Source organism: Manis javanica, chromosome 17 (genome assembly GCF_040802235.1).
Source record: "Manis javanica isolate MJ-LG chromosome 17, MJ_LKY, whole genome shotgun sequence".
In the NCBI taxonomy this organism is placed as follows: Eukaryota; Metazoa; Chordata; class Mammalia; order Pholidota; family Manidae; genus Manis; species Manis javanica.
This window is the reverse complement of record NC_133172.1, coordinates 5,031,355-5,053,909: the sequence shown is the minus strand read 5'-3', so window position 1 is coordinate 5,053,909 and position 22,555 is coordinate 5,031,355. Positions and strand designations below refer to the sequence as shown.

General features: G+C 46.4%; 2 protein-coding genes across 3 annotated transcripts in view; one reads left to right on the top strand and one right to left on the bottom strand.

The window, feature by feature from the left end:
* Positions 1-22,555, bottom strand: part of HAS1 (hyaluronan synthase 1) — a 40,805-nt gene that overhangs the window by 14,445 nt on the left and 3,805 nt on the right. The window lies entirely within an intron of this gene.
* On the top strand, positions 7,520-13,239 carry FPR2 (formyl peptide receptor 2). 2 transcript variants are annotated; one of them, XM_017643072.3, is made up of 2 exons: positions 7,520-7,760; positions 10,932-13,239. In XM_017643072.3, exon 2 carries the CDS (start codon positions 10,943-10,945, stop codon positions 11,984-11,986), a length of 1,044 nt encoding a protein of 347 aa, XP_017498561.3. In that variant the 5' UTR covers positions 7,520-7,760; positions 10,932-10,942; the 3' UTR covers positions 11,987-13,239. The 2 variants fall into 2 exon arrangements, with proteins under 2 accessions (XP_017498561.3, XP_017498562.3); XM_017643073.3 differs by lacking the exon at positions 7,520-7,760 and adding an exon at positions 8,675-8,803.

Below are 22,555 nucleotides of genomic sequence, written 5' to 3'. Positions count from 1 at the left end.
CTCTCGGCCTCTCTCCTGCCCTCCTTCACTTCTGCCTCCATCTCTCATGCTTCCTCCCTCTCTCTCTCCCCCTCCTTCCCTTCTCTCTCCCCCTGCCTCCTTTCCCCTTTTTCTCTCAGTAAAATTTTTACTGAAATATAACATACGTCAGAATGTGCACGTATCACAAATGTTCACATCAACGCGTGTTCACAATGTTAAAACACCCGTGTAACCGGCACCCAGAGCAAGAAGCTGCCCCTTCCTGGCGCTGTAGGCGCACGTGAGCACACACCACACTGCACACATGCTGTGCGCGCACACACACACACAAAAACACTATGTGTCCCTGCTCTGGTCGGCATAGGTTAGGCCCCCTGTCTTTAAGCTTCCCATGATTGCACAGCGCCTCCTCTTTCGTGCCTGGCTGCTTCTGCTCAGCATTGTGTCGCTGAGATTCCCCCACAGCTGTGCGTGCTGCTACGATCTGCCCGTTCGCCTTCCTGGACACCAGCATTTCCTTGTGTGAACACACAGTCTCTTTCCATTACACAGACAGTCCTCTATAGAGGGATTAACAGACCCATCTCACAAGTGAGAAGACAGAGGCGCCAAGCCAGGAAGCCCTCGGGGACGGGCGGCTGGGTCCCCAGCCCGCCATCACAGTCACCCAGGAGCTGAGGTTCTCTACCCCTCACGGATCTGTTTTCCGACCTGGACAGAGCTTCTCAAGCTTCCGTGATTCCTGAAGGAGCAGAGTTGAGGGACAATAAGCAGAAGCGTATCTGGGGCTGCTTGAGTGACAGGAACAGGGGTCCTGCCGGATTCCCAAACAGCCAAGCCAAGGAGATGACGCCTGAGTCACGGCCATTCGGGGGCAGACTGGAGCCTCCGGAGAATCTATCCTGACCCCTTATCTCCGTGCCCCTACTGTCTGTGGCCCCCTGCATGATGGGGTTGATTTGTGACCTTCTGGGCTGAGAACAGCACTGGCTATCTCAAACATATTTGTCAAAAGCAGAGAGTGGACTGGGAACTCCAAGACCAACAGGAGAGCTTGAGGGCACCCGGTCCTTCAGACCTGTGGGGGCTGGGGCTGTGGCTGCCAGGCCCCGCGGCCAGAACACAGAGGCAGGCCGGGCCCAGGACAGCCTTAGTCAGCCTGGAGTGTGGCAGGGGCAGGCGGGGGGAGGTCCTCAGTCGTCCTAGAGCTTCACCGGCCAGGCCCCTGGCCTCTAGCCACCTGCAGGTATTTATATTTAAATGGACTAAAATTAAATTGGGTTTATCATCTAGTTCCTCCACTGGAGAGAGACTCTGGGCATGGCTGTCATGAAAAGGGCAGGTCAGCGAGAAAGGAAGTGGGGAGCCACTGCGGGGAGGTGTGCCGGCCCCGTTCGGGCGCGGTTCTCTGGCCCCGGCCGGGTGTCCTACGACTTAACTCAGTTCCTGCACTATCCATGCTGAGGCAGCATCGGATCCCACAGGACTGCCTGCCGTCCCAGATGCCAGCCACAATTCCAGGTCGTCACCTGTGCTTCTGACCTACTGCCTGTGAATCAGAGGTTTCCACAACACCCTCCTTCGGTTCGATTGATTTGCTAGAGTAGCTCACAGAACTCAGGAAACACATTTACTTACCAGATTACCGGCTTATTCTAAAGGACATTAAAGGCCATGAGTCGGTAGCCAGAGGAAGAGCTACACAGGGCCAGGTTCCAAACAAATGAGCTCTGTACCCGTGGAGTTTGGGGCCCAGCATGGTGGCACATGGAAACGTTCTGGTCCCCCAGCCTGTAAGCTCTCCAAACTGCATCCTTTTGGGGTTTTATGGAGGCCTCATTAATGAAGCATGGTTGATTAGATCATTGGCCATTGGCTACTGATTCAACCTCCAGCCAGGTCAGGAAGGTGGGACTCGAAGTTCCAACCCTCCAATCACACGGTTGGTTCCCGACAACCAGCGGGCACCCTTAGGCACTTCCCCAAAGTCACCTCAATACTATACCGAACACACCCTCACTGCTCTCATCACAGGAAATTCCACAGGTTTCAGGAACTCCATGCCAGAAACTGGGTTGAAGATCAAGCATAGCATATAAATCACAGAATCACAGATGTTCCCACAATTGCTGGCGTGCAAGCCACCTAACAGGCAGATTGCTTGGCTAAAGAAGCTCTTTGCCATCCAAGAGAAAATACTGGGCAAAAGGTGTGCAGTGAAAACAGGCCCTAAAACAAAACCTGGCACACGCATGTTCACCGTGGCACTCTTCACAACAGCCAGGGGGTGGCGACGACCAGAAGAGCTGCCATGGGAGGAAAGGAGAAACAAAGTACAGGCCATCCACACAATTCAGCCGCAAAAAGTAATGAAATACTGGCATACGCTACAACGTGGATGAACCCTGACAAGGGAAAGAAGCCAGACACAGAAGGTCACGATATTGCGTGATTCCATTTAGATGAAATATCAGAAAGCGCAAATCAGAATTTTGGGCACAGAATTTCAATTTAGGGTGATGAAAAAGTTCTGGAACTTGATGGGGGTGCTGGTGGCACAACGGTGTGAATGCACTTAATGCCAGTGAAATATACACTTAAAATGGTTAAAATGCAAAAGGTTATGTTATGTGTATTTTATCACTATTTTTGAAAAGCAGAAAAAAGAGAGGAAAAAGTGTACGGAAATCAGAAAATAGATGGGTGACAGCTTCAGTGACTCAGTCAGGCAGACCTCGGACTTTCTTCTTCCCGTGACTCTCTTCTAAGGGCTGTAAGATATGCCCCTTTTCCACCTGTTTCTGCACCCCTTGCCCTTGGTGGGCATGAAAGCCCCATTCCCTCTGCCATTGCGAGAAGTCAGGCATAATACTTGGTTAGTTTCCAGAGATGGGCGAAATAGATCGGTGAGTGACCACAGACCCCGTGGGGTCCAGGTCACCTTGTGTGGATTCTGTGCTAGAGGAGGTGGGTGCAGGCATCCCCATTTCGACTCATCCCTGTGGTTTCTTGGCCAGACAGTTGGAATGCCCTTCTCCAGGCGTGGGGTGGGCTCAGCACTCGGGGGATGGAGAACATGACGGTTACAGCAGTCCAAATACGGGCTGGGGAGGAGCTTCAGTTAGACTGGCCATGCAAACCACACGCCAGGCTCTTGCCAAGAGCTTCCCTTCCCTTCTGGGCCTTGCAGCAGCCTTCCTCAAATGGGGACTGAAGGATGAACTAGGTTCATAGGCTGGCGATGACACACGGGGTGCACTGAATGATGGTAGCATGGTAGGTTTTTAAAGTTTTTTTGCAGATGAGGAAACTGAGATGTAGAGCATTAAGTTGATTGCTTCAAGTCACCCAATCGCTCAGGCTGTCAAATCCCAGTAAAGGCCTCTTTCTGCGGCTGCCATTCCCTCTGCAGCGGAGCTGATTCAGCGCTCACTTTCCACATATTCCAAGCTCCTGAAATACAGCCAGTCCTATTTGAGAGGGTTGTATGAGTAAAACACCCATCCGATTTCCAAGACTTAGTATGAAAAAACTAATGTGAACTATCTCATCAGTAATTTTTATATGGACATGTTGAATGATGATAATTCGGCCATATAAAATTAAGTAAAATATGTTACAAAAATCACCTTCTCCTGGTTCTTCTTGCTTTGCCGAGGCGTCCACTAGTTTAAGGTTGAACTCCCTTCTTGAGCCTCTGTGCTCGACAGTCTGAGAAGGGACTTGTGCGTGTCTCCCCACCCCCACCCGACCACAGAGACACCCTGAGAACTGTCTGTCCCCAAGAATCTCTAATGCAATCATTTACGTTGATGCAATGAATCAAGAAGATTCTGCAATGACAAGAGGGGACACAGCAGAGAGGAAAGCTGTGCAACTGTGAGTGAGTCCGCCAGCATTTGAAAGTGGGGAAGAAAACCTGCAATCTACACGACCAACACAAATCACACTGGCTGCCATTGCTTGAGCCCTTCCTAGGGGCCAGTCACTGTCCCGCACCCTCACCTTTCCTGCCTCTGAGCTCAAGGGCAGCACTGGCTGACCGTCATCACTGAGTGGCAGCGGAATGACCTCGGGCCTTGTAAGGGGAAGTGCAGCCCTGCGGCTGAAGGCTGCAGTCCTGCACAGGCAGAGCCGAGTCCTGCTGCGGGTCCCGGGACCTACATGGGGGGACATCCAGGACCAGTCCCTTCATGTAGACACACCACCGCTCTGGAAGCTCCTGCTTGCTGTGCCTTTTGGCTCCCCATTATCCGTAACCCTCACTTGGGCCCCTCTCCTTTCTCTGTAACGCCCTGGCCCTCGTCTGTCATCCCCACCAAACCCACCCTGTCTGCTCCTGCACCACCGCCCTCTGCTTTTGCCCCTGTGACCAGAAAACAAGTATTCCTGCCCAAGACCCATCCCCTGCTTGTCCCCGGTTCCCTTCCTTTGCTCAAGACTTACCCGCCTCCACCTGTCCCCTCTCTCCTGGGCACCCAGGTTTCCCCAACTCCATCGCTCCCATCAGCACCCCAATATGGTCTGGCGCTTCTTCCCTTTCAAATGTCTTCCCTTTAACTTCACATCCCCCTACTTTCCAACCAACTCCTTGGCTGGCAGCAAAACATCCTGGAAGAGCTGTGTATGTTTGCTGTACTCATTTCTTCACCTCGTATTTCTCTACATGACTCTGGAGTCCTCTGACCCCACATTCCCCTGAGGGTGCCCGTGTCAAGCTCCCCAGCCTCTAGGGATGCATTTCTCACCTGGACTCTTTGCAGACTATGGTCCTTGCGTGGTTTTAAGTTGTAGTGTCCTGAGAAAAATAAGGACGGTCGTCCTAAAAACATTATTCCCAAGGCCCTCTATCAATTAGGGTGCTTTCAAATATAAGTAATTTACTTTTTACAATTATACTGAAATGTCTCAAACCAAGACAAAACGTATGGTTTACTTCACAACAATTTTGGAGATAGCACTAGGTTCTGTCTGAATAATATCAAGTACCACATTTTAGTTTTCCACTTTATCATCCCCAGTATGGTGTCTTTCTTCTGAAGATTGCCACCTCATGGCTGCAAGATAGCTGCCAGAGCTCCTGACTTCACACTGCAGCATTCCAAGCCAGGGGGATGGGAAATCACTGAAGATTTTTAGTCAGAAGTAGGATGTGTTCAGATGCGTATTTTATAAGCACTTCTTTGGGGTCATACATAGAAGACGCATTTTAGAAGTTTCCCAAGGGAGGAAGGGTAGTCAGTGTGGAAGTGACCAAGAGTCAAAGGGAAGTCAAAGTCTTACAGGGAATTAAAATGACGAGAAGGCAGAGGGCACCACTCTGCATAGGCAGGAAGGGCTCAGGTGTCGAGAGAAAACAAGAGACATGCGACCCCACCGAGAGAAACTGCGGATGAATTTCCAGGCCTTAGGAGTCTCGCTGTTCTTCCTGCATCAGGGCTTCCCGGGCGCCTCTGCATGGTTCCATAAGCCCACTTTACTAAACCACAAGCAGGTTTTGTTCCTTTGCTACCAAATGTCCCATGATTAACGCAACAGCATTTGCACAACTGGATGGAGCAAAGTGACTAAGGTTAAAAAAAAAAAAGTGAAGATTCAGATGGACTCAGATTTCATTGCTTAATTTGGGTAAGGCCAGAGGGAAAATGGCATTAGGGTTTGCCTAGGTGGGGTAAGTTCCTGCCTGTGCTGCAAATCTCCCGGACCCTCTGGGAGCCGACAGATCTCTGCGAGCCGCAGTCGTTCAGGAACTCACAGCCTGAGGCCGTGAGGCCAGCCTGCCGGAGCTGGGGGCCCAGGTCTACCACGGACTAGTCCTGCAACTGACCAGCATTTTCTGTAAATGGCCAGAATTATAAACATTTTACGTCTTGCAGCCCACAGGGTCTTCATCTCAACTAGTCACCTCTGCTGTTCAGCACAAACACAGGCACAGACAACATGTAAACGATGAGAATGGTTGTGGGCCAACAAAGCTTTATTTAAGGACACTGAAATTGGAGTTTTACATCATTTTTATTTGACCGAGAATATCATTCTTTTGATTTTCTTCAGTCATTAAGAAAATGTAAGAACCATACTTGGCTCATGGGTTATACAAAAACAGGTGGCAGCCAGGACCTCCTCTGATTTAACTTCACTGAGCATCAGTCACCACATCCGTGAACTGAGAACAATACCCTCTTACAGAGGACATTTTTGAGCAGAACAAATAATACAGCTGATGCAAAGGTAGCATGGCTTAGCATTAGTTAGCATGGATGCTTGGGCAACACATCGAACCTACATGCTAGAAAAGAATCTCTTCATCTCATGTTTCCCCTTCTCTCTGGGTGAACCTACCCAGGTGTTGGGCTTCAACCACACCCCAATGAACAATCCTCAAATCCCTGCCTCAGCTCAGATCTTGCTCTTGAATTCCAGACACATCCTCTTCATCTTTCCCTCAGGCCCCTTTTCAGAATTTGATCTCGTCTCCTTCTCCCGAACCGTGTTATAGAATGAATTGCATCCCTCCAAAATTTATGTGTTGAGTTTCTAACCCCCAGTACCTAACAATGTGACTGTATTTGGAGACAGGGCCTTTCATGGAGTAATTAAGTTAAAATGAGGGCATTAGGGTGAGCCCTCATCCAATCTGACTGGTATTCTTATAAAATGAGGAGATTAGGACAAAGACCTGCAGAGGGAAGCCCACGTGAGGGCACGGTGAGGTGAGGAGACATCGTCTGAGAGCCGAGGAGAGATGTCAGAAAAAAATAGCCCTGATGACACCTTGACCTTGGAATTCCAGCCTCCAAAACTACGAGAAAACAAATCTCTGTGGCTAAGGCCTTGGTCTGTGGCCCTTTGCTAAGGCAGCCCTAGCAAACCAATTCTGTTCTCTGGTTTCCTCATGGGATTCCATACCAGTGATGGCCCCCAAGTCCACCCAATTATCCCAATGTGGTGACTTTAAAGAAAATAACCACAAAATTCTTTGAGAAAGAAGTAGGTCTATGCTGTCTCCCCTTGAACCTGGGTGGGACTGGGACTACTCTGGCCCGGTGGAATGTAGTAGAAATGATACCGCATGACTCCGGAGGCGAGGTCAGAAAAGGCAATGAAGCTTCTACTGGTTCGCTTGGGACACTTGTCCTGGAGGAAGGCAGCCACCATGCAAGCAATCTGATTCCTCTGAGACCGCCCTGCAGGGAAGGCCTCGTGGAGGTCCTCAGCATGCCAGTCACCCTGACCCGGGCACCAGACCCGTGGATGAGGGAGCCTCCAGGTGACTCTAGTCTGCAGCCTTCAAGTCACCCCAACCTTTGAGTCTTTGGAGGCAGAAACAAGCACCTCCTCTGTCTTATTCTAATTCCTAACCCACATAATGAGCATAATAAAATGGTTATTCTATGTCACTATGTTTCAGGGTGGTTTATTATGCAGCAATAGTAACTGGAACCCAAATCAAAGCATTTGGAGGGTGGTGCCCCTGGAGAGGGCATGACCTTGCACCTGTGTTTGACCCCTGACACTCAGAGGACTGAATTCCTGTCTTCCACAGTAGGCCGGAGGTGAGGGCAATATTCAGACATAAGTTTCTAAGGAGAGGATGCTGATAAAATATCCAGGGTACTTTCTGGAAATCTAAGAAGCCCTGGGTTTCTGTCACCTGATTGGTTCCCTTCACTGTCCCTCCCCCCATCCTTCAGCAAAGCAACTGCTGAAACCCTTGCAGCCTGAATCACTCGGCAGAAAGCCAGGAACTAGCCACAGGAGAAGGATCTCAGCTGGTGGTAAGTTGAGCATCCTTTAGAATTTAGAAATTATTATTTGAACATCTACTGTGTGGCAGATGCCTCCTTAATTCCTGGACTGGACTGTCCAATATAGAATCCATTTGCCACATGTGGTTAATAAGCTCTTGCTTGTCTAACCTTAGAAGTGCTGTAAGTGTAAAATGAATTCGGTATACTCAAAGACTATGCAAAGAGGATGGGGGGGGCAGGTACAAGCCCTGGGACACCCCAAACTTTAGAGGTAAATTAGAGGAGGAAGAGCTAGTAAATGCATAGATGCTGGCAAGCTCTGCAGCCTTTTCCAGCCCCAGGTTCTGCCAGACTCCCAGCTCCCACCCTTCCCCACCAGGAGAGCCGCTTGACCCATTGTTTGGTTAGAATTTAAGTTCAATTTTAGAGTTTGGTTGGAGTTCTTGGATAAGTTACTGGTAATATGAAGTAATCTGTTACATCCTGTGGATTCTGGGCTGGCGGAAGCCAGCAAAGGGGGCCCTATGTCTACATTCAACCCTCTGCTTTTCTGCTTGTCTCTGCCTGATCCAGAGCTCTTTGGGCTGCAAAGAAGTTTCACCCACCACAGTGCTTCAGTTTTGTGGGATAAAGAATATGAGAGTAATAAGCTTGTTAATAATATTTGTGTGGTTATTAGAGACCATGCATTGTGTTAATTGCTAAATATGGGGATCCAGTTTTGATCTACATGACAGCTCACAGTGGTCATTATTTCTAGTTTTCATAAGAATAAGGGGATGTTCAGAGCAATCGGGAAACCTTCCAGTGAGGGAGATGAGGCGGCCAACTAAGCTATAAAGACAACCAAGAGTGTGTTGTGTGTACACGTCACGTCATGGCATAAGAAAAATGTGTCTCAAGAAGGAGCAATGGGTGAGGTGCGTCCTGTGTCACTAAGATACCAGGATAAGAACCGAGGCGGGACCGGTGGAGTCAGTCATGCGGGGGCCCTACATCCCTGAGGAGAACACAGCCCATGGAGCGCTGAGGACTGACATCACTTTGGAGTGTTCAGGAGAAAACACAAGGTGAGGAAGTGCAGACATTCCCTTCCAAAGTTTGGCTGTGACCCCTCTTCACAGAAAGAATTCTCTTGAGAGAAAGAGGACTGAAGCTGGGAAGAAATATAAGCTAAGGATTTTTTTTTAAGGGAGGGGATGTGCTGTTTATGTGACAGTGAGAATGAACTAGTAGAACGAAAATCTTGTGGGGTCGGGGGGTGGGGTTGGCAGAAGAGAAAACGGGCAATGCCGGAGGGAAGTTCTTGAGAAGGTGCGAGAGAGACTGGGGTCCAGAGCAGCACGGCAGGCGGCCTTTGGAATAAGCAGCTCCTCATTCACTGTAACTGGAGCGGGTAGACTGACAGGTCCAGGGGCAGGAAGGCTAAGAAGTTGTTACTATCTTCTCATTAAAATGTGAGGCGAGAGCATCAGCTGAGCGCAGGGGCTGGGGTGCGGGTGGGGTTGTTAGGAAATCTGTGGAGAAATGTAGAACTGAAACAATTCTTTCAAATATGGAAATGCAAATTCACTGGGAAAGTGGAGTAAGCTAACAGGGACTGCTGGGTGCCCGCTTGACATCTGTGGTCATCAGTCCAGTCATGCTTTTGGATTAATCATTGCAACACTGGGCAAGTCCCTTCCCCTGCCAGAACCATGGTTTCCTCCTGTACTACATGATGGCATGTGTTAGGGGCTCGGCAAATAGCAGCTGCTGTAATCTCCGGTCATCACCTGTGGCTCACAGGTTCTCCTCCCCTGCCCCCTGAAACTGGAGGGGGCCACTGTCATTTCACAACTTTGCCTCATCAGCCTTTGTACAATCATCCTTCCTTGTATCTGGGCTCAATCTGGTGTGACTTGGTCCAGAAGCAGACACTACAGATTTTTTGATTCTCTTTCTTCAGAGTAAGAAAATCTATCCCAGAAGCCCCCCATGATTACCTTCCCATAGTGTGACTGCCTGGGATTTGGGCATGTGTCCACTGATAAAACAATTTCTTGCAAAGCAAAGGGGATGCCAGCTACTAGTGAGACTAATCAGGAATTGCCCCCAAAGATGGAGAGAGGGACAGCTACCCTGACGGTGGATGACTGAACAAAATGTGGTTTGGGTAGAAGGAAAGAATGAGGGAATGATGTCGGGTGGGCAACAAGCAATGCCTTTCATAGCTGTGGAGTGGAGAGAGGACTTGCAATCAGATCAAGCTGGACAGAAGACCTTCCACCACTTACCGCTTAAGTGACCTCTGGCAGGTTTCATGACTGCTATGCACACCCATTCATTCTTATGCAAACTAGAAATAATGATGAACACTATAGAGCTGTCATGTAGATCAAACTGGACCCCCGTATACAGCAATTTACACAATGCACTGTTAACTGAACCGTATTTGTGGTTCTTATAAGAACCATGCAAATATTGACAAGCTTATTACTCTCATATTCTTTATCCCACAGAACTCTAAGCTATATGGTAGGTGAAACTTCTTTGCATCCCAAAGAGCTCTCCATCAAGCAGAGACGAGGAGAAAAGCAGAGAGCTGAATGTAGATACAGGGCCCCTTTGCTGGCTTCCGCCAACCCGGAATCCACAGGATATAACAGATTACTCCACATTACCAATAATTTACCTATAAACTCCAACCAAATGCTAAAATTGAACATAAATACTAACCAAACAATGGGTCAAGGGGCTCTCATGTTGGGGAAGGACAGGAGCTGGGAGTCTGGCAGAACCTGGGGCTGGAAGAGGCTGCGGAGCTTGCCAGCATCTGTGCATTGAGTCATAGGTGGAAGATGTGTACCCACGGACTGGGTCCAGTGCTTCCCTCACTGTGCTGAAGCCGCCTCCCACCAATTTCCTGTCCGCACACCCTCGGGTCAGTATTCTTCTGGTAGACAGGAGCCTTGCAGCAGCATATCCTCTTGGTTAGGTAACCAGCCTGATAGGCAGCACGCATGGGGAACCATCTTTCCCAAAGCAACAGCCATGAGAGTGCCGCTTTTTAAGTATGACTGGCCACAAGGTTCCGTAGAGCAGGTTATCCTGGTTGGAGTGGGAGCTATAGGGAAGTTGATGTTGGCCACGAGTAGGAAAGCTGTTAAAATGAGATGGCTCCACAGCTGAGACACGGCCATTGTTGAAATGTTTCAGGTGTGGGCAAGATGGAAACCAACATATCCATCTTTCTGAACGGATCTGAAGAGAGGCACCAGGAGACTGCTGGCTCCACGGTTCTGCAGATCCTCCCGCTGGTAGTGCTTGCAGTCACCTTTGTCCTTGGCGTCCTGGGGAATGGGCTTGTGATCTGGGTGGCCGGCTTCCGGATGCCACGCACAGTGACCACCATCTGCTACCTGAACCTGGCCTTGGCTGACTTCTCTTTCACGGCCACTCTACCATTCCTCATCGCTTCAATGGCCATGAGGGAACAATGGCCTTTTGGCTGGTTCCTGTGCAAGCTGATTCACATCGTGGTGGACATCAACCTGTTTGGAAGTGTCTTCCTCATTGCCTTCATTGCTCTGGACCGCTGTGTGTGTGTTCTGCACCCAGTCTGGGCCCAGAACCACCGCACTGTAAGTCTTGCTACAAAAGTGATCATTGGACCCTGGATTCTTGCCCTAGTCCTCACCTTGCCAGTTTTCATCTTCCTGACTACAGTAAGTGATGGGAATGGGAATATATACTGTACTTTTAATTTTTCACCCTGGGGTGAAGACAGGGTGAAGGTGGCCATCACCATGTTAACGGTCAGAGGGATCATCCGGTTCGTCGTTGGCTTCAGCATGCCGATGTCCATTGTCGCTGTCTGCTACGGGCTCATTGCTGCCAAAATACACAAAAAAGGCATGATTAAATCCAACCGGCCCTTGCGGGTCCTGACTGCAGTCGTGGCTTCCTTCTTTCTCTGCTGGTTCCCCTTTCAACTGGTTGCCCTTCTGGGCACAGTCTGGCTCAGAGAGATGCTGTTTGAAGGTAAGCACAAAATCCTCGATGTCCTAGTCAACCCAACGAGCGCCCTGGCCTTCTTCAACAGCTGCCTCAATCCAATGCTCTATGTGTTCGTGGGCCAAGACTTCCGAGAGAGGCTGATCCACTCCCTGCCTGCCAGCCTAGAGAGGGCCCTGAGTGAGGACTTACCCCAGGCCAGTGACACGACCACCAAATCTTCAGTTCCTGCAGAGGTAGAGTTACAGGGACTGTGAGGAGCCTGGGGCACATGTTGGAGCTCTGTCTGCTCCTGCCCTGCTCCCAGTTCAGTGCCATCTTCACTTTGGGTCATCCATGAAAAATACTTGAGTGCCCCCAGATTTGGTGAGAAGAAACAGACATATGGGTACTGTTGGCATCATGTTTTGGGTTTTGGACCCCAGCCTATATCCTGGTGTGAGTGGAGGTAGGAAAACAGCACAAGGGAAGAGAGGAAAAAGCATGACGGGGAATTTGTAAGGCTTGGTTGAGAGAGTATATTAAGGGGAAAATGTTACTTCACCAATAAGAAAGATGTTGGCTATATGCTTTTTTCTAAAGCTGTTTTTTTATCTGACTACAGAAGTTTCTTTCCATTCCTGGTTTACTAAGTTTTCTTCTTTTTAAAGTCATGCACGGTTGTTGGACTGTTCAAATGCATATTCTGCATATATTAAGATGATCATATTATTTTTAATCCTTTTTTTTTACATCATCTTAAATTACATTGATTAATGTTTGAATGTTAAATTGCCCTTGCCTTCCTAGACTAAACCACACTTGGTCATGATGTGTTTTATGTATCTATAATTAATCTCACTAGATTTGTTTAGAATTTCTGCATTTATGTTTATGTAAAGATGGGTCGGTTATTTTACTTTGCTCTAGTGTCCATGTCAGGTTTTACATCAAACTTGTAATAACCTCCTGAAGAACTGGGAAGTGACTCCTCTAATTCTATACTAAATTTTATGAATGTTTAGAGAAATGCACAAGTAAAGCCAGTTGGGTCTTGGGTTTTCTTTCTGGAAAGCTTTTAATAACAAGTTCAGTTTCTTTAATAGTTACTGAATTATTCAGATTTTCTATTTCCTCTTCTGTCAGTTCTGATAAATTGACTTGCAAGGAGTTTCATCCAAGCTGTCAAATTTATTGGCATCAAACAGTGTAGTAACTGTGTACAGTACCCGGGTGGTTCCCTTCCCTTGATGAGAAGGGATTTGGGTCTGTGTTGTTCACTGATGGATCCCCACATTCTGTGTGTAAAATAATGCCTGGTATGTGACACTCAATAAACACTTACTGAATTAATTAATAAACAATAGTATCGCCCAGGTGTCAAATGACAACCTTTAATGTCTCGTTAAAATTATCTCCGACCCTCATGCCCAGCAAGCTCTCAGCCCCCTGCGCACAATTTTTACAAATTCCCATGTGCTTTACATGTGTATGAGTTGCTGCTTCAAATAAAGCACTCTGGCTAACGGTTGCCTGTGACTTTGTTTTGAAATACATCAGTCCAGGACAGTACTGGGCCTCTTTTCTTTTACCCACAAGTCACAAATGCTACTTGATTGTGCAACAGCTTCCTGACGCACTGGCGAAAGAAAGAACTCGAAGAAACATTTGGTCGTCTCGTTACCAAAGTCCCTTTCCACGCCACTGCTCACTCAGCCTTCTCCCTTTCACCCTCATGCTACCCCAGAGTTTTGCATTTTCCACTGTGGAGCAGTTCACTTATTTCGTTTGCATTTTTTGACTCCGAGAAATGCTCTTTAGCTCCCGATCAATGCATTCTCTTCAACACCCGACTAAGGAACGACCAGAGAAAATGAGGAGCAAGTGACAAATTCAAGAAGGCAAAGCCAGGGGCTGTGAAGGGCCAGTGTGCGTCCTTGATAGAACCAGGCTTCCAAACTGGCCGACCATGAACTTCCTCCCCTGCCAGCGAAGGGAGTTCTCACTGGCCTGCTCACTGGCCTTGGTGAGCTCCAACAGAATGCCGCCTGCTGCAGCCTCTCCATCTTTCTGTTCCTCACTGGAGGTCTCCCTCGTGGATGCCCAGTTCCAGGGCATCACCTACTGAGGATTCTTTTAAGTTTATGGAACACTTAACACAAAAAGATACTTCTAGGCCTGACTGAGTCTAAAACTCCAAAAAACCTCTGGAGCTGTCACCTTGGGAAGGATGGGAATCCGTCTCTTTGGGGAGCGGAGTACACGGGGATGTCGAGTGGGCAAAGGGGTGGGATGTGACAGGGACTGTCAGCTTCCTACCCAAGATTCACCGCACTCCTTCACCACGGGAAGTGTGGGGAAGTCCATCCACCCAAAACAACACTTTTCTCTGCCGTCCTTCCAATCAGACGTGAGGAAATGCTAAGCAATGAGGTGCGATGGCTGTTGTCACATCAGTGCACCGGCCGCCTCCTCATTCTCTTCAGTGCTTGCTTGTATCCCATTGGGCTGATGCCAGGAAAATTCAGTCAGTCACATATCAATAAACTTTCATGGTATTTCTAACCATTTCTCCAGCCTTTGCCTAAGATCATTTGTACATTGTTCCTAATCTTTTGCTGTTACTAACGACGCTACTATGAGTAGCTGTGTGCACACACGTCCCTTGCATGTGTGTGGGCTCATCTGTAGGGCAAATTAAAAGATGACACATAATTTGGTGGATTTCCTGCTCTTATCTAGGGCTAGGGCTGTACAGCCCACTGCGACCTCTCCCCCAGGAAGACAACTTCTCCTGGTGTATCTATGGAAGCTGGACTGGCTGGCCAAGAAAGATCGATCCAATTGAAGAATTATTGTTAGTTCCTGTGGTTTTGACAGTGGTATTGTGCCTACTGTTTTTTTAAAGTCCTTATCTGTTTAGAGATACAGATTGAAGTAATTAATGATGGACTATTTGAAATCTGCTTTAAGACATTCCAGAGTAGCAAAAAGGGAAAGAAAAATGAAATAAAACTGCAAAATATTTATTATTAGTGAAGTTGGTGATTCACTTTACTACTTACTTTGGTGTATACATGAAATTCCTGTTAAGACTTTTTTAAAAAAGACTCTCCTAAACCCAGCAACCCCACATACCTTCAAGTATATGTATTTATGCTCAACAGCACACGCGTTCACAAAGGTTCACTGCAAAACTGTTCATAGCAGCTCAAACTGCAAACAACCCAAAAGTTCATCAACACAATGAACAAACTGTAGGGTTTTCATGCAGTCAATTACTATTTGGCAACAAAATATTTTTAAGAACTGCATCTACATGGATGAATCTTAGATATCAGGTTAGGAAAATAAAAGATGACATAACAGAGTATGTACGGCTTTCCGCTTACATGTAACATTTTTAGGGATACACAGCCATGTAGGGAACTCAGAAGGTGGAGGACTGACTCCCGTAACAGGCAAGATAGCGGTTCTAGCTGGAAGGGAGGGGAAAGCACACTGTGACTGATGGCTTAAGGAATGCAGAGAGTCATCTGTCTTGACTTGCTGGCGGTATGTGGGTGTCACTTTTACAAAGCTACATTAATCTTCCTGTTTATCTTATTCCATTTTTCCTAAGGTTTGTTACAGTCCACAGTTCATAAGTTAAAAAAAAAATAGTTCAGTCAAATTCAGCCTCCTTTTCCTGTACACGAGGAGTTTCACAGCTTCGGGATTTAGGCTGTTTGCAGTAGGGGGACCCATTCATATAGGCACTGCAATCCTCTAAACTTGGACTTGCTAGGACAGGGATAGCTGAGGCATCGGGGGTCAAACGGGGTCAAGAGGCAATCCTGGCAGGACTGGCTTCCGTGTCATTCTGTCTGGCTCAAGGGCTAATGAAAATGAACTCTTGGAAATTGAGCTCCACCTTGTGGCTACTACATCACAAAACAAGGACGTGGAGGTCTGGCCTCATCCTCGGCTCTGCGACCTCGTGGGGAGAGCTTCGTTATTGTCCCTGTGAGCTCCAGAGTGAATTTCTAACTGCACCTGAACAAGGGGCTTAAGTCTTCTCAGATCCAGGAAGTCCCCTTCATTCCAGAATGTTCCTTCTGGAGCCTGGAGAGCGTTCCTGTTTCTCATCCCAGCCTGAGTTACCACTGCTCCTAGTTCAAAGGAAATCTGGGTAAATGTTTCATCATCTTGGGACACTGAGGATTGTTCAACTGCGTGGTTCCCTCACATTCCCATCTCGCGCCTCACCCAGCTCCACATACCATCGAGGTGCTATTTCCAAAACGTGGCTCTACGACTGCAGCTCTTTCATCAGGACCACTGGGTTAGGTCACTGCGGCACTGGGCAGCTGATTGCTATGGTGCAGCCGATTACTAATGCGGGATTCTGTATTTATTCCTGAGCCTCCCTGGTCACTGTCATGAGTGACCATCCTATTCTTAGCAGCTGAATACATTCTCTCTTTAGCAGAGAACAGACTAAGAACTGATATTAGATCTTGGATACACAGATTCATCCCAGCCCTCACCCAAGAACAAACAGTCTTCCCATGTGGGGCTAATGAACCAGCTGCTGGGACAGCGTTGGGGCAGAAGTTGTTAGCAAAATGAATCTGACAGAAAGGTTGCTCTTCCCAGCCTTTCTTGAACAAGCCAGAGGGTCTTGTTCAAGGCCCTCTGGAGCTACTCTGGCTCTGTGGCAGATGTGGGCAAGCTAAGCGGTCAATATTCTGTTCTTCTCAAAGGAGAAGTTCTCAGGAACAGTTACCAGAATTCCTAATGAATCAGAAAATCTTTCCCACCCTTCCCACCTCCAAATTCTCAGCTTCTATAATCATGTGAACCAGTACCTTGTAATAAATCTCACTCACACACACACACACTATTGGCTCTCTGGGGAACTGCGACATATTAAGGCATCACTCCAAGTTTGATGGGTATAATGGTACAGTGGCTATAGCCTTTTAAATCCTTATCTATTGCAGACACACATTAAAGTATTTAAGGGGGAAATAATACAACATGGGATATTTGATTAGAAATAGTCCCAGGGAGAAAAAAGAAAAGCAATCATGAGAGATTGACAAAGCATTTTAAATTTTTGAAGCTTTCTACTCTTGCCTATGTTTCCATTTTCCATTTTAAAGTCCTTAAAAAATAATCACCCTTTGACCCAACAAACCCACTCCTAGGTATATGTCCTACCAAAAAATGTGTGCTTATGACCACCAAGACACATAATATGTGAGGGAAAAACACAGCTAACAGTGTGTGCCCCAGATTATGAAATATGCATATATTTCATAATAGCCCCAGACTGGAAACAACCCAAATGTCCATCAACAGGAGGACAGATAACGTAGTATATTCTTTATGAATTACTGTGCAGCGATAAGACTGCATTAGCCTACACAACATGGATTAATCTAAAGGTCATCATGTCAAATGAAAAAAAGCCACATATATCAGAATAGAGATGTTATATCCCATTTACATATAGTTTTCTAAAGATAAAACTAAAACTATACTACTTCGGTATTAAAAGTATTTTTAAAAGGCAAGGGATTTATTACATAAAGGCCAAGACAGTGATCACAGCTAGAGGAAGAGACCAGATTTGATCTGTAAAGTATCTGAAAAATACACACAGTTAGGCTTCGGGCTTTTCCTTCCTGGCCCGTGTTGGGGCACATGGGTATTTGTTTTACAAGGATGGGCTTAAGCTGTACATTTATGCCTTAATCACTTTTCTGCATGTTATCTCCCACAATAAAAAGGTTATTATTTTTTTTAAATCCGTTCATCTTGTGTCCCTTTCCCTTTACACTGAAGAAGCCTCCTCGCTTCTGGAGTCCAGGCTGCCTGAAGTAGGCAACCTACCGTATCAGAGCCATGGTACGGTTATTACTAAAGATTTTGCCACATTTATTTACATACATACATCACAGATTTCTCTCATTTAAATTCTCTAGGAAAGTAAATAACCTGAATGAGAACTTCGTTATTCACTGCATGTGTAAGAATTCTCTCCTGTATGCCTGTAATCTCATGCTGGAATGGCCTCCATAAATGCTTTCTCATTTTCTCTGTATCTGTATTTCCTTCCTGTGTGACATGTCCAGCGTCTGCTGGGGTGTGACTTGACACTAAACGATTTCCCACAGTCACTGCGTTTGTAGGTCTCCCTCCTGTATGGGTTCTCTGGAGTCTGGCTGGACCAGGCGTCCAGGTTAAAGCTCTCCCACATTCATTACATATATGGAGTTCTTCTCCTGTCTGGGTTCTATGGTGGAGGCTGAGCAGTGACCTCTGGCTGGAGGTCACTGCATTCGTGCAGTTTCTCACCCGTGTGACCTGACGGCTTTCTGACCTTCAGTCCAGGCATGAACTCTCTGACGTAAAGTGAGTTCTGAGTGACGCGTGAACGCTTTCTGGCACTGACTGCATTCCTAAGTGTCTCTCCAGTATGAATTCTCTGATGCAGAACGTACTCTGACTTCCAGACGGAAGCCCCTGGACACTTTACATGAAAAGGGTCTCCTCCAATGTGAGTTCTCTGGCATTCACTGAGCTGCAACTGGGATCAGCAGGAGAGAGAAATCTGGGGAGTCGAAGCACACCAAGAGCAAAGCAACTCTGGCTTCACCTGACATTGCTGCCACTCATGTGACCTTTATGTGTCCCAAGAGCTCATGAAAACTCGAGCTGGAACACAGTTTCCACCTCGTGGCTGCCTGGAGCTAAGACACAACTAAGGAAAGGGAAGTTCTGCTACATCTCCCATCTTCATCCTCTCTGGGAAAAACTCAGGGGGACTTGCTTACTTCCCTGGCAGCCTCTGTAGGGTGGGTTTTCTGGGGCCCTCTGAGTAAATAACCTTCCAAGAAATCCAGGATATTCTCATCCATGCAGAACATATATTCCTGAGACTGGCGCTCACCTCATCCCTCACTGACACTAGACCGAAGAAGTCATGAAGGTTTTACTGTCTCAGGACACTGTCTGGATCATATCCCAGCACAGCGTCCAGGAACTGCCATCCCTCCCAGGTGAAGTCCACAACCACATCCTTAAATAACACACTTAACTGTAACAGCAGATTCTTACTTCAAGTGATGTTTCATTCAATGATATGGAAAAAATGTGAATGAACTTATTATATCGTTTTCAGAACACATTATACACCCAAAGTTTGGGGGTCTAGTTTTGCCTTACCCTTTATGGGAGAAATTTTAAGCTCATTAAAAATACCCTGCCATTCAAAAATCAACCAAAGTAACTCACCACCTTGACAAAATAAAGGATAAAAATCCTATCGCCGTGACAGCAGCTGCATGAAAAGCATGTAACACAGGTGTGTGTGCACATGCCAAAACTATCAAATGGTACACTAAGATCTGTACATTTCATTGTAGACATATTTTACATCAAAATACATGTAAGTAGTATAAACAAAACTAAACCCTAGTTCATGCTGGGGTATTTAGGAGGCAGTGTACTAATGTTTGTAACTTACTTTGAAATACATTAAAAAATAAGAGAGAAAGGGAGGGCTAGATGGAGAGGTCGTATTTTTGTTTGTTTGTTTTTGGTGTTCTGAGACTCAATTTCCAACATGGTGAGGTGGGGTTTCCTGACATCTACAACAGCAGTTCTCGGGTGTCCTACAATTCAACTCAATTCTAAGATTATCTACCTGGAGAAAGCATCAGATCCATGGTTTAAGGGTTCAGTCCTACAAGACTGCCCCCTGCCCTCCCACCACCTCACTTCAGATGCCAGTTCCAAGCCTGGGTTGCTACCTGTGCTTCTGACTGTCTGGCTGTAAGTCAGAGGTTCCCACGGCCTCCTCCTCAGGTTCAATTAATTCGCTAAGAGTAGCTCACAGAACTTAAGAGAAACATTTTAGTTACTAGGTCACTGGTTTATTATAGAAGGATGTCGCTCAGGGACAGACAGATGAAGAGGTGCACAGGACCAGGGATAGGAGAGTGTGGGGGGCTTCCTTGCCCTCTCCTGACATAACTCTCTGCCCAAATCTCCATGTGCTTATCAACCTGGGAGCTGTCTGACCCCAGTCCTTTTGAGTTTTTATGGCAGCCTCATTACTTAGGCACAGTTGATTAAATCCTGGCCATTGTGAGAGATTAACCTCTAGCCCGTCTCCCCTCCTTCAGGTGGTGGGGAAAGGGAGGGGTGGGGACTGGAAGTTCCAACCCTCAAATCACATGGCTGGTTCTCCAGGCAACTGGCACCCATCCTTGGTACTTTCAAAGGTCACCTTTAACAAAAGACATCTTTGTCACTCTCAACACTTAGGAAAGTCCATGGTTTTGGGATCTGTGAATCAGGAACTGTCGACAAGGATCAAATACATCATATGAGAAATACATTCTGGTCATCTGAATGACCAAATATGTATCTTATAAATCACAATATTGCACAGGTGATTAATAAAGTGCAGTAAAATGTTAATTGTAGCATCTAATTGGTTGGTGTATGGGTATTCACTGTAAAATTCTTTCACTTTTTCTGTGCATCTGAAATTTTTTATAACAAAATATTAGGAAAGCACTAGAAAAACGCATATAATAAAACTTAATACCTTTTAATGATGAAAACTCTTAGCAAATTAGGAATACATGTAATCTGAAAAATAATATCCATACAAAGCAAACCTTATACTTTTTAGTGAATTACTGAAAGTTTCTGCACTAGGTCAGATGAGACAGGATGCCTGTTACCACCACTTCTATTCAACATGGTACTGCCCATTGCAATCGGACAAGAAAAAGAAATAAAAGGCAAAAGAATTGGAAAGGAAGAAATTTATCATTTACTGAGGACATAACTTTTCAATGTAGAAAATATGTAAGTATTACAAACTACTAGACTTCATAAATCAATTTCTCAAGGTCAGTAACCATAAAGTCAGTCTTCATAAACCAACTGTATTTCAATATACTAGCAGCCAACTATTAGAAAATGAAATCAAATAATGCCATTCATAATAGCATCAAAGCAGAGCAAATACCTAGAAATAATTCTTTAAAAGATGCGCAAGATCTCAACACTGAAAACTACAAACCTCTACTGAAAGAAATGAAAGAAAATCTAAATAAGTGTTCTTGACTTGGAAAATTCTGTTTCATAAAAAGGTTGATTATCCCCAAAATTAATCTATAGAGACAATGCAATTGAAATCAGTAACTCATCAGGTGTGAAAACTGAGAAGATTCTAAAATTTACAGGAAAATACCAAAGCCACAGCAACAGGGCAGTCTGAAGAAAGGTATGTAAGATGGTGAAGAGGTTAGCAAAGAACAATGGAGGCTGCTGCAGTGGCCCAAGTGAAGATGACGATGGCTTAGACTGGGATGGCGCCATGGCAATGAAGGGTGATGGATCTGAGGTCTACTTTGAGGGATGATGGGAAGTGTGAGAAGTGGAGATATGCCCATCAGTTTCAACTGTCTGTGGCTGTTTTTGTGTGACAGTGGCAGAGTTGAGTAGCTGCAACAGAGACTGGCCCACAAAGTCTAAAATACTTACTACCTTTCCCTTTACAGGAGTTTGCTGACCCCTCCCCGGAGAAGCTGGGGGAAGCTCTTAACTGAACGAGGGGAACTGTGGAAGGAACAGGCTTGAGGTGAGATCAAGAACTTGGTTTGGTAAATGGCAAGCTGGACACACGCAAAGAGATGCACCCTGAGGTACTGAGGTCTTCAGATGTAGGTGATGCTCAGAAGAGAAGTCCCGGCTGAAGAAATAAAGAAGCCACCAGCGCATATGTGGTGTTTAAACCTGTGGTGCTAGATCACAGTTAAAGGAGTGAGGACGGACACAGGATGGAAGGAACGAGCCTGGGAGACACGACAAACTCACAAAAAGAAACCGAACTCTCGAAGAAGTGGTCAGGAAGGCAGAAAACTCAAGAGAGAACGGTATTCTGAACACAAGTGAGGTATTTCAAGGGCAGAGGAAGTATGAACAATGTTAGATGCTGCTGAAAAGTCAAGGAAAACCGGATCATGGGATTTAACAACATGAGTTATTGGTGATCCTTATGAAAACCACTTTTAGAGGAAGGGCGGGTTTAAGAAAGCAAGCAGGGAAGAACCGGTCATACAGACTTTGGGTACCTCTTTTGATTTTTTGATGAAGACCTATAAAAATACATCTTGATGCCTAAATGCCAGAAAACATTTACTGACTGCAAGGTATCGTCTGTTTCCTCTTAATGAAAAATATACTTCAAAACAAGGCCTGCTCCCCTGGGATCACAGCCTCCATCGGCACCAGAGGAAGCCTGGCAGCTCAGCTTTGGAGCCTGTGGCCTAGCAATGTTTCAGCATTAGGCACTTCGAGTGACCTGTGAACTACGTATTTGTCCCTGATCCCTGTGGCTGCGGTCTTAATCTTCTATCTCCTCTTCTCTGCCTTTTTCCCACCTGACTTTTATCTGTGCGTAGTGTTACTTTTAATTGTGCACATTATCAGAAATTTCCTCAAATCCTCTGGAAAAACAGCTCACCTGGGATTCAGTCATTTTCAGCTGCTCTTGGGAAATGGCCAGTGACTCCAACATCTGCTCAAATGACTTTTTCGGCTCTTCTCTGAATCTTGGTACAAGTTCTCTGGTCACAAGGGCCACGAGCAAGAGGACACTGTTGTTCTGGGACCTCTGCCTCCTCACATCACAGGGCCTGTCTTCCCAGAAAGTCAAGACCCGTGGACTTAAGGGGAACAATCACTTGAGACGGCATATTAAGTACAGGCTCAGAATCTCTGCTTTTATCACAGAGGCCTTATTGTCACGTAAACTTCCAGGCTGGGTCTTCTGGTCC